The 12584-nt window shown below is 40.6% G+C and overlaps 1 protein-coding gene across 2 annotated transcripts in view; it reads right to left on the minus strand.

The window, feature by feature from the left end:
• Positions 1 to 229: 229 nt before the first annotated feature.
• The window catches only part of LOC106578280 (katanin-interacting protein), a 61611-nt gene continuing 49256 nt past the window's right edge, over positions 230 to 12584 (minus strand). The window contains exons 18-26 of one of the 2 annotated variants that reach the window (XM_045701967.1): positions 8942 to 9107; positions 8414 to 8604; positions 8075 to 8139; positions 7305 to 7415; positions 6408 to 6649; positions 3885 to 4045; positions 3507 to 3539; positions 3037 to 3122; positions 230 to 2668 (exon numbers count right to left, since the gene is read on the minus strand). In XM_045701967.1, coding sequence (XP_045557923.1) covers positions 2610 to 2668; positions 3037 to 3122; positions 3507 to 3539; positions 3885 to 4045; positions 6408 to 6649; positions 7305 to 7415; positions 8075 to 8139; positions 8414 to 8604; positions 8942 to 9107 — 1114 coding nt within the window. In that variant the 3' untranslated portion in view covers positions 230 to 2609. The remainder of the gene's footprint in view (positions 2669 to 3036; positions 3123 to 3506; positions 3540 to 3884; positions 4046 to 6407; positions 6650 to 7304; positions 7416 to 8074; positions 8140 to 8413; positions 8605 to 8941; positions 9108 to 12584) is intronic. The other variant, XM_045701969.1, reaches the window with a different exon arrangement.

Raw genomic sequence — 12584 nt, forward strand, 5'->3', positions numbered from 1 at the left:
ATCCAGGTTGGTCCTACACTACCTTTTCTCCAAGTACTGCTCCTCTAGAATGTGAGCAGAGTATAACTGAATACCATAGTCATTCCTTAACAAAGAGAATAATTGTATTGTAGATTCTGCATTAAAGTGTCTCGAGCAATATTTATCAAACTGAAGAGTCCCTCTTGTTTTTTTTGTATTGAAGAGAAGTAGTATTAGATGTCTGACATCATGACACCAAGACCAACTCTGTCACTTGGTTTTTCAATTATTTAATTCATTAAAATGTACCTACATGAAATATACACGTATTTTTAACAAGATTAAAAAAATAAAATATTTCAAAACAGAATGTCACATCAAGTAATAGCCATCATCACTCAAAGCATGACTGAGATGCAGTGTGAAGCTTATACCTGTAGACTGACATTTTAAAATCAAATACATAAAACAGCATTTAAAAAAAAATGCAACTCCTCTGTCATATACAGTATAAGGGTATAAAGTAAGAAATAGGCTATATTGTGGCTCAACCGTGGTAACTTGTCCATGCAACAAATACGACTGGGTATAAGAATAAAACGGCAACTGGATTATACTCAAACATTTACTCAAACATTCAAGATAAAACAAGATTTCATCAAATAGCCATCCCTTTTATAGATCACATCTTCCCTATTTGAGGTATGGTTTCAGTGTTTGCATATTAAATATTAAGTTGTTTCTGGTTACATATTCTTAGGTGTTTTTCAACCAAAAGTCAACATGTTGTTCACACAACAATGTATATATTGGTAATATATCTCCAATTAAACTTTTGGTATTACTTATATTTGACAATTTTCGCGAACAAATGTCTCAAAAAATATTTGCACATCAAACAACTTCAATAAAGGTCACTTATTTTTCAAATAAGTTTTTCTAATAACTGTGTGTGTGTGTGTGTGTAATATATATATATATATATATATATATATATATATATATATATATATATACAATACATACATACACACACACACACACACACACTGAACCAATATATTCATTAATCCAAAATATTATATATGAATATATTCAGTGCTGTAAAATGTACATCTAAGAAGCAAGTGCACTGTTTCTGTGTTAAAGGCCCAGTGCAGTCAAAATGTGTTTTCCCGGTGTTTTATATCATATTGTACAACAGTTGATGAAACTAACACTAAGTATGAAAAAATGTGATCCTGATAGGTCCTTCTAATCAGCAGGTTTGCATGGGCGGGATTTTCGGCTTTCCATGGTGATATCACCATGCGGTAAATTGGTTAATAGACCAATAACAAAGAGTTCCAAACCACTCTGCCAATAACAGCCAATAACAGCTAGTTTTCAGTTTCCTCCTCCCTACTCAAACCACTCCCATACAGTCGTAGGAACATTCTTGCTTGAGAAATAGTTATTTGCTAAAAAGCTACTTTTTCCCATTTTAACAGAATTGTATTATAGTAAGGTACTTAATTGTTACCTAGAAATGATTTAAAATTGATATAAAACATCTGCATTGGGCCTTCAGGCAAATGGAGTGGTCTTGCATGGCTCAACTGTATCAGACCTATTGCTTCAATGTGACCAATATTCTGCTTGATTCAACTTTATGGAAAAGACAGTCATATTCTCCACCCTTTGTATTAAAACCCCATCTGCCACAGAATGCACCTAGATAAAACAGACGTGAGAAAATCTTAACAGGTTTACTGCATAGCATTCATATGTGTTGGTGCACTTTGCAGGTGCATTACTACATTTTCATGTGTTATGCCACTAGGCTAGGGGCTATCAAACTTATAGCCCACTAGGCTAGGGGCTATCAAACTTATAGCCCACTAGGCTAGGGGCTATCAAACTTATAGCCCACTAGGCTTTTCATGAACACAACTCATTTATAAATGTAGGATCTAGATCCCATCTACTAATAGTGTACTTGTTGCCACTGAGTTCATATTTGAGTATCTGTGCATCAGGAGAATGCAGCACAACACCACGAGAAGCAGCGACAGATAGGAGTCGTAATAGAACTAGGCACAAAGATGGCCGATATAGCAGCCTTATATAGGTTCACCCTGACACTGTGAAAAGGACAATCAAAACAGGTGCTACTACAAAGGTTCTATACATGTGATGTAGTACTGACGTAGTATTACACAGGTACCGTACTCTTCATCTGATGTAGTACTACACAGGTATTATGTGATGTAGTAATACTACACAGGTACTATTAATCTGATGAAACGTAGGAGTCTAGAGAGAAAGAGTGGCAAGAAAACCAACCCAATCAGAAAATGGAAGGCTGATCCTGTGGCCAGATGGATACAAACAAAATGTGTTCTGTACAAGCTCTGTCCTCTTCTAAAGTAGACCCACCGTACACACAAGGGCTGTCACTAGGCAACACTTCCCTACAGTGTAATTACTGATGGAGGGCAATGGAAATGGTTATTTTCAGCTGGTCAAGGCTTTGTGTTAAAAGTCCCCCGTATGGGATAGTGCAGATTGCCAGTAAACCGTCATCCTTTCATTTCTGTTCCTTCCATTTGACCAGTGGGACTTCATCAACGTCCGTCTGTCCGATCATCTGCCTGTCAGTCCATCTGTCAGTACCTCCTTTTCCCGAGCTTCCCAGTGTCTGTCATGCAGGTTTTAGGCCGAAGCGCTGCAAGATTAGAAACCAAATATGGTTTTGGTTCATTAGTGTCCAAAAAAATGAAGGCTGCTTCGCACACAAAAATAGACAAAACATTAGAAATTCAAATGTTCTGTTTTTTAAAAATGTATTTTTCTCCCTTGTTTTCAGCAGGCAGAGGGGAAATTCACACAAACGTTTGTGTCTTTGATATGTTTAAAAGACACTGAAACATTTGGGTTAATAATAGTGTGGAAATATCAGATCTGAAATAACAATATTGATAATGTAGCTTTTAGTTTCATTTGCTTCTCACTGATTATTGTATTATACCTGGTATTTTTAAATGTATACAGTATATACTGAAAAAGACATTCTGTCTGAATTGCATTGCTTACCTGGATCAGCTGTTTGTTTCTTCTTGTGGTGATGGACTATCTCGTTCTCATTGGTCATCTTCACATCTTGGTCCTCCACATAATTGCTGCAAAACAACACAAGGAGGGGAAAACACACCAGTTTCACTTGAGTCTCTGCATAATCTGGCCAGGTATATGAAAGGCTGGAGCATGGGAGCTGCGGATAACACAAAAACTAAGGACGGACTGACTGACGGCAACAAAGCTTGACGCGAGCAGGTCCAAGTCTTGTGTCTTACAATGAAGTTACAGAAAGGTGGAGAGACAAGAGACATGAGTGACAAGGGACTAGGAGGTCTGTTTGGAACTACTGTCGAAGGACTTGGCATCACAAGCCAAGCTGTGGGTTGGAGGTGGGTTGACTGGGGTGACTTCGGGACATGAACACAACTTTTTATAACATGACTACCACGGGGCTAACAAGGCTAATGAGGGACTCTGTTACTCACTGTTTCAGATCGCGATGTCTGCTACCGCGGGGGCTGGAGTAGAGAGAGCACATCTCCGTTGAACACGAGTCACAAAGAGGTAGACTTCAGTGCCAATTACACACTGTTATAACTGATAGGAACGTCTGTCCTTGAAAATACAGAGTTTCTCCCACTATGGTAGCCACGCTCTCCTGCCATTTGAAAAACTCATATCATGTGAATATGGTAAATGACTTCACATACTCATGTTGACAGCAGCTAGATAGAAGAACCAATAAGCATGTGTGCAAGTTGATGGACAAGCAGCCAAACCTATCCGCACATGCGTGAATTTTGATGGACAGGGAAATAATTTGCTTATTTCAGGCTGCAGCAGCCAATCCCATGCTGGGTTACCTGATGACAGTGTTCCTTTCACGGTGGGCAATGTGGGCCTTGTCGGTGAAGAGGATGGTGTGGTAGGGCACCGCCGGGTCACAGGTGGGCAGGATGCCCCGCGCCGCCTGGCTCACACTGTCCAAGATGCCGTTATACACCAGGAGGTCATCTACTAGCAGCTACACAAGGAAGGCTTACTGTAGTCATTCATTTATTACCCCTTATTTAAGCCCAGAAGGTTTAACAGAGAACAGACTCTTGTTTACAGCAATGTGTATATAGATGTGTATATATAGATATGTGTTGATGTGTGTATAGAGTGCATTTGGAAAATATTCAGACCCCTTGACTTTTTCCACATTTTGTTACGTTACTGCCTTATTCTAAAATGTATTAAATTGTTTTTTTCCCCCCTCATCAATCTACACACAATACCCCATAATGACATAGCAAAACATTATTAATTTTTGGTAAATTACAAAAATTACGAAACTGAAATATCACATTTACATAAGTATTCAGACCCTTTACTAAGTACTTTGTTGAAGCACCTTTGGCATGGATTACAGCCTCGAGTCTTCTTACTACCCTGCATCCCACTGCTGGCTTGCTTCTGAAGCTAAGCAGGGTTGGTCCCTGGATGAGACCAGATGCTGCTGGAAGTGGATATGGAGGGCCAGTAGGAGGCACCTTTTCCTCTGCTCTAAAAAAATATCCAAATGCCCCAGGGCAGTGATTGGGGACATTGCCCTGTGTAGGGTGCTGTCTTTCGGATGGGAAGTTAAATGGGTGTCCTAACTCTCTGTGGTCACTAAAGATCCCATGGAACTTATTGTAAGAGTAGGGGTGTTAACCCTGGTGTCCTGGCTAAATTCCCAATCTGGTAACCTAATCATCCCCAGCTTACAATTGGCTCATTCCTCTCCCCTGTAACTATTCCCCAGGTTGTTGCTGTAAATGAGAATGTGTTCTCAGACAACTTACCTGGTAAAATAAGGGTAAAAAAAATTTGCTTGGTTGGCACACCTGTATTTGGGGAGTTTCTCCCATTCTACTCTGCAGATCCTCTCAAGCTCCGTCAGGTTGGATGAGCGTCACTGCACAGCTATTTTCAGGTCTCTCCATAGATGTTAGATCGGGTTCAAGTCTGGGCTCTGGCTGAGCCACTCAAGGACATGAACCTTCACCCCAGTCAGGTCCTAAACACTCTGGAGCAGGTTTTCATCAAGTATCTCTCTGTACTTTGCGACGTTCATCTTTCCCTCGATCCTGACTAGTCTCCCAGTCCCTGCCGCTGAAAAACATCCCCACAGCATGATGCTGCCACCACCATGCTTCACCGTAGGGATGGTGCCACGTTTCCTCCAGAAGTCACGCTTGGCATTCAGGCCAAAGAGTTCAACGTGGTTTCATCAGACCAGAGAATCTTGTTTCTCATGGTATTAGAGTCTTTAGGTGCCTTTTGGCAAACTCCAAGCGGGCTGTCATGTGCCTTTAGCTGAGGAGTGGCTTCCGTCTGGCCACTCTACCATAAAGGCCTGATTGGTAGAGTACTGCAGAGATGGTTGTCCTTCTGGAAATTTCTCCCATCTCCACAGAGGAACTCTAGAGCTATGTCAGAGTGACTATCGGGTTCTTGGTCACCTCCGTGACCAAGGCCCTTCTCCCCCGATTGCTGAGTTTGGCCGGGCGGCCAGCTCTAGGAAGCGTCTTGGTGGTTCCAAACTTCTTCCATTTAAGAATGATAGAGGCCGCTGTGTAATTGGGGACATTCAATACTGCAGAAATATTTTGGTACCCTTTCCCAGGTCTGTGCCTAGAAACAATCCTGTCTCTGAGCTCTACGGACAATTCCTTCGACCTCCTGGCTTGGTTTTTGCTCTGACATGCACTGTCAACTGCAGGACCTTATATAGACAGGTGTGTGCCTTTCCAAATCATGTCCAATCAATTGAATTTATCACAGGTGGACTCCAATCAAGTTGTAGAAACATCTCAAGGATGATCAATGGAAACAGGATGCATATGAGCTTAATTTCAAGTCTCATAGAAAAGGGTCTGAATATTTGTGTAAATAAGGTATTTCTGTTTTTTATTTTTGATACATTTCTAAAAACCTGTTTTTGCTTTTTCATTATGGGTTGTGTGTGTAGATTGATGAGGACTTAAAAAATACATTTGAAAATAAGGCTGTAACGTAACAAAATGTGGAAAAAGTCAAGGGGTCTGAATACTTTCCGAATGCACTGTAGATATGTATATATGTGTGTATTTAGATATCTATAATGTAATTGTTCTTTATTGATGTTTGACAGGTCTTCATTGTAAATAAGATTTTTTTTCTTAATTTACTTACCTGTGTAAATAAAGGTGAAATAAAACTCTAGGGAAGAATTCCTAATAATAGTACTTTATTAGACCATTATAGTCTGAAATTATTCTTATTCTGCTTTGCTCCCAAGTCCTAAGATCTGGGTCTCTCTGATGAATATGGTCTGTGTTACTGTACTGAGGAGGAGAGAGAAGAGAAGACTGACTTACCCCAAACTCCTTTACCCCCCTCTGTGGTGTCTTGGAGTAGTTCCACAGTTTGATCATGGACACGGTCACTGGCTGGTCAAATATGAGATACACGCGATTCACCAGTCCGGGGAGTACCGGTGCTAGCCACATGTGTATGCCATCATGAGTGTTGTTCACTCCATCTACCAGCTTATCTGGAGTCCTCACATCACCGTTCACACTGTCCAAGACATTCACACTGTCTGGGAACGCAGCGATATCTAGAAGCATTGTTTAAAGAATGGACTCGGCCAAACTGTGTTGACTACTATGTCAGTACTCCTGCCATTTCCATTTCCTCTACTGGAAGCCACCCTTTTACTATTTCAGGGTACATTTATAGTTTGGGAGTTCACCAAACTTGGTCCAGGGAAGGTACATGAGGTTCCCACTATATGAACAAGCTACAAAATTGACTATATCGAAATTCCGTAAAAAAAAAAAAATATGAAAACAAAAACTAGTGTGGTTAAGGTTAGGGTTAGGTTTAAAAACAGATTTTAAGAAGAGAAATTGTAGAACTAGGCGGTGCTTCCGACTTTGCAACTTGGCCAGATATTGACGACCGGTACAGGGAGAGCAGGCTTTCGTTCCAAACTAGCACTAAACACACCTGATTCAACTAATCATCACACCCTTGATTGACTGAATAAGGTGTTTTAATGCTCAGCTAAAACTAAAGCCGGTACACCCTGTGGATTTCTAGGACCAGGGTTTATGACCAGTCTTAGGCCAGACTTGAAGTCTCACGCTAGCTAGCTCAGCAAGTCAGGTCAAGTGAGACTAGTGACCACTGGGTGTAAGTGTAGATTGCAGCAGTGGTGGTTCTCAGTGTGTGTGTATGCGTTTGTGTTGTTAACATTGTAGGTAGGATACTGTTGTCACTGAGGGGTATCTTCTTGTCGTTCTGGTCATAGAACTCCAGGCCGTTCATGCCGACGTAGTAGGGGTCACCCCAGGTGGTCAGCAGCTGCAGCTGGAAGATGACTGGTGGGTCAAGGGTTAAGGAAGAGACGTGGAGCCGTGTACACACTTAGGACTTTTACAGTCATCAAGTAATTTAGTGATCACAGTATCTCAAGCAGGCAAAACTGGTTGTAATGACATTGAATATGTACAGTATGTCTTTTATGAAAGGTAAAATATATACTGTATATTGTCAATTCTATCTACTAAAAGGTGAAATATTTTGTTTGTAAATTTTATGCACTGGTCGCACAATTTCTGTATGTCTATGTAAGGTGACATGTTACGTTAGTAAAGGCAGCGGGCCAAATCTGTGTGATTTCTGAAGACTTTTTTTTATTTGTATAACATTTTCGTTGTTGGACATAAAAGACTACAATCACCAGTAAATCAGCTGAAAGTGATTTTAATTTAGAAAATATTCTAAATTAAAAGTATTCTCACGCATAAATAGAGAGAAATATGTGATCTTAGCCCAATGTAATCAGGGTATGATATTATGTTTTTGTCAAATACTATATCTGTTTAGGCTTCTTGTGTACAAATTATTTATAATTAAGTTCTGGTACCCCGACCATCCACTGAAAAAATCGTCCCATAGCTGAATGTAGTTGGGGACCCCTGCTATAGGCCTTATATTCTGTGGGACTATGTCTTGTGTGCAGCAGGAGGAAGGATACATCCACAAGGCATGATGGGGGCCTCGTAGTCCATGCTGGCTTGCTCCTGTCTTCTGGAGCCAGCCCTGAAAACCATCGAAGACACAAACTTTAAAATGACATCTCATATTGTATTGCATTACAGTAGTAGAGCATTTGAATTATCGTATGAATGATTCATTTGATACATGACTAGGTGTTTGGTACAGTGGGGATAATAGACAGAATGCCATTTTACGAGATGCTAAAACAATTAGCCTGGTCCCAGATCTGTTTGTGCCGTCTTGCCAACTTGTATGGTCATTAGTAAGACATCCCAAACCGATATGGGACCAGACTAGCCTACAAGTAAGTAGTCACTTGAGTGTGTAGGCCGAGTCCTCTGCTCTACTCTTGCTGTTGACCAGGCCAGTGGTGGGGGTCTGGAGAAAGTCAATGAAGAGGATCTCCTGAGCAAAGTCAAAGTGACAGTTCCCTGGTCCCTTCCTGATGAGGAAGCCCTCTGCTGGAGAGATTAGCGTATCATCCAGAGACACATGGATCACCTTCACCTGGAGAACACATGAATAGGGTTAATAAGAAATGGTTATCTTAACAAATGTGTTTTCGTAAGGAATTGGGATTCACCCCTTAACAACAAAAAAATTCTCAGTCAATATTCAAATATCTTTAAGGATCTAAGGCAGAGTGTGAATGTATAGTAATTGCATACATTGTAAATGCACACTTATGGAGCATCGTATATATTTGTACAACTACAATGCACTGCACCTTTAATGACGAGACTCACAAATGCAAAAGCAACCTACAGGGCCCAGATATTTCATTTTGAATGGACACTTCCACCAGGCTACTAAAGCCAGTTCTCCATCCCAGTGACTCTCTCACCCCTCTGTAGGAGTCCTCCGGGGTCTTGTTGTAGTTCCAGATGCGGAGGCCAGCCACCGTCTGGGCCTTGTCAAAGTTCACCGTCAGGGTGTGGTGCTGGCCACAGGAGAATGGAATCAGCCACATGTGCTGGTCCTCAGTGGTGATGTTGTGGCCATCAATGAGTCTGGACAGAGGAGAGAGAGACACCTCACTGGTCATTCAGGAATATGTTGGAAATTAAAACTTACAGTTATGAATATAACTACTGTTCCCTGAAGGACAGAATAAGGTAGAAAAATATTATGGGGAGAGTCAACACCAATCATATTCACCTTAAGAAAACTGAAATCACACCCAACGGGTCAATGGATGCAGAGCCAGCCCTCGGAAACCCCGCCTTCCTTGCTATAATACCGGGGCTTGCATTCATTTCCTCAATTCAGTACCGCTCTTCAGCAAGCCCAAACCCCCTGACGACGCAGGGCCAAAATATTTCAGACCTCGTTCCTTCCTTCAGGGAACAGTAGTTATATTCATAATGTAACAGCAATATTTAGACTTAGGGATGCCACCCGTTTGATAAAATACGGAACGGTTCCGTATTTCACTGAAAGAATAAAACGTTTTGTTTTCGAAATGATAGTTTCCGGATTTGACCATATTAAATGACATAATGTTCATATTGCTGTGTGTTTATTACATTATAATTAAGTCTATGATTTGATATTTGATAGAGCAGTCTGACTGAGCGGTGGTAGCCAGCAACAGGCTCGTAAGCATTAATTCAAACAGTACTTTCCTGCGTTTGCCAGCAGCTCTTAGCAATGCTTGAAGCACAGCGTTGTTTATGACTTCAAGCCTATCAACTCCTGAGATTAGGCTGGCAATACTATAGTGCCTATAAGAACATCCAATAGTCAAAGGTATATGAAATACAAATGGTATAGAGAGAAATAGTCCTATAATTCCTATAATAACTACAACCTAAAACTTCTTAACTGGGAATATTGAAGACTCATGTTAAAAGGAACCACCAGCTTTCATATGTTCTCATGTTCTGAGCAAGGAACTTAAATGTTAGCTTTTTTACATGGCACATATTGCACTTTTACTTTCTTCTCCAACATTGTGTTTTTGCATTATTTAAACCAAATTGAACATGTTTCATTATTTATTTGAGACTAAACAGATTTTATTTATGTATTATATTAAGTTAAAATAAAAGTGTTCATTCAGTATTGTTGTAATTGTCATTATTACAAATATATATATATATATAAAATAATAAAAAATAAAAAAATGAAGAAAAAAAAGAAAAAATGAAAATTTAGAAAAATTGGCCGATTAATCGGTATCTGCTTTTTTGTTGTTGGGGGGGGGGTCCTCCAATAATCGGTATCGGCGTTGAAAAATCATAATCGGTTGAACTCTAGTTCCAAGAACAATATTTACACTACATGGCCAAAAATGAACAGCTTATTTCAAAATCATGAGCATTAATATGGAGTTGGTCCCCCCTTTGCTGCTATGACAGCCTCCACTCTTCTGGGAATGCTTTCCACTTGATGTTGGAACACTGCTGCAGGGACTTGCTTCCATTCAGCCACAAGAGCATTAGTGAGGTTGGGCACTGATGTTTGGCGATTAGGCCTGGCTCGCAGTTGGCGTTCCAATTCATCCCAAAGGTGTTCGATGGGGTTGAGGTCACCTGCAGGCCAGTCAAGTTCTACCACACCGATCTCGACAAACCATTTCTGTATGCACCTCGCTTTGTGCACAGGGGCATTGTCGTGCTGAAAACAGGAAAGGGCTTTCCCCAAACTGTTGGCACAAAGTTGTAAGCACAGAATACAATGTTGTTGATCCATCCTCAGTTTTCTATCACTGCCATTAAACTCTGTAACTGTTTTAAATCGTCATTGGCCTCATGGTGAAATCCCTGAGTGGTTCTGTTCCTCTCCGACAACTGAGTTAGGAAGGGTGCCTGTATCTTTGTAGTGACTGAGTGTATTGATACACCATCCAATAAGAAATGTATAACTTCACCATGCTCAAAGGGATATTCAATGTCCGTTTTTTTTAGGTGCCCTTCTTTGCGAGGCATTGGAAAATCATCCTGGTCTTTGTGTTTTAAATTCATTGACTGAGGGACCTTAGAGATAATTGTATGTGTGGGCTACAGAGATGAGGTAGTCATTCAAAAATTATGTTTAACACTATTGTTGCACACAGAGTGATACAGAGAAAGGAGAGTAGGCGAGGGAGAGAGAGGATCAGGGCAAGCAGAGAGACAGTCAGAACCGTGCACATAGACTATATCTTGGTAATCTAGCAATGCCTCGTAAATTCACCAAATGTCTATATGAAAGTAGGCTACATATTAGGCTATCAATGAGTATGGCTAAGCTATTATTCATAGTGCCAGTGAATTGAAGTTGAACATAGCCAAATGCATCTGTTTAATTAGGCCTATTGTGCAATAAAAAGTTTTGCCTATAGCTTATTTAATGAAACCCTGGCTAGCTGTTGATGTCTTAGGTCAGGGGTCTCCAACCCTGTTCCTGAAGAGCTACCAACCGTCCTGTAGTTTTCTGCTCCAACCCCAGTTGTAACTAACCTGATTCAGCTTATCAACCAGCTTTTGAAACAGATGCGCTAGATTAGCGTTGGAGTTAAAACCTACAGGATGGTAGTTCTCCACGAACAGGGTTGGAGAGCCCTGTCCTTGGCAATAGATCGCAAAGTAGCATCCCCGCTAAACTTTTTGGAAATGGCAAGTTCACTTACTCCCTTTCATCCATAAACACAGTCAAGTGCAAATACAGTTCAGCAGCTCAAATCAGCAGGATGTGGGGCATTGTTATTAGGAAGGACGTCTACCATGGATGGATTGCTAAAATAATGATTATGATCACACTTCATCAATTTAAATATTATGGGGAGACCTATACATTTGTTAGCCAAACACGAGTTATCAGTGTAGCCTATTATCGTCTAGACATGATGTTGAAATAACTTCACACCTACAATAAAAACCTCCAGACTTCCGTCACAAGAGTCAATTCAATAAAAAAAATGTAAATCATTTCAGGGGGCAGTTTAGGAAAACAAATCCTTTGTGAATCATCCTCTGGAATAACAAAACCAACGTCTCTAGTAATACCCGTCTGAATAGGGCTATAACATGTCAAAGAATAGGTTCATCAGCGTAGAGTGCGCCACATCATCCCATGGGATCCGTCAAGGCTGCACACAGCAGAAATATCATTGAAATATTCTAGTTCTTACACATCACCACCTATATTCAAACAAAATAGGCCTTTTTATAGGCAAATGGGCAGCATTATGCTCATGTCAGTCCTCTAGAACGCAAATGTAGTCTTCCTAGTTGGACTGCAACAATGAGATGGTGTGTGTGCATCCTTTTCAGCGTGTTTTGGGAGTCGAGCAAGAGTCGACTCCTAACGACTCCAACCACAGGAGTTGGAGTCAAGCAAGAGTCGACTCAAAATCCCAGGAGTCGACTCCAAAAAGTGGAAATTCCAACCGGATGCTTCAGGTGTATACTTCCGGTGAAACATTTGGCTCCTTGGGTCCAGTGGTGTAAAATACTACTTCAGTAGTATCTGTACTTTACTATTTACATTTTTGACAACTTTTA

This window comes from Salmo salar, chromosome ssa19 (genome assembly GCF_905237065.1).
Source record: "Salmo salar chromosome ssa19, Ssal_v3.1, whole genome shotgun sequence".
Classification (NCBI taxonomy): Eukaryota; Metazoa; Chordata; class Actinopteri; order Salmoniformes; family Salmonidae; genus Salmo; species Salmo salar.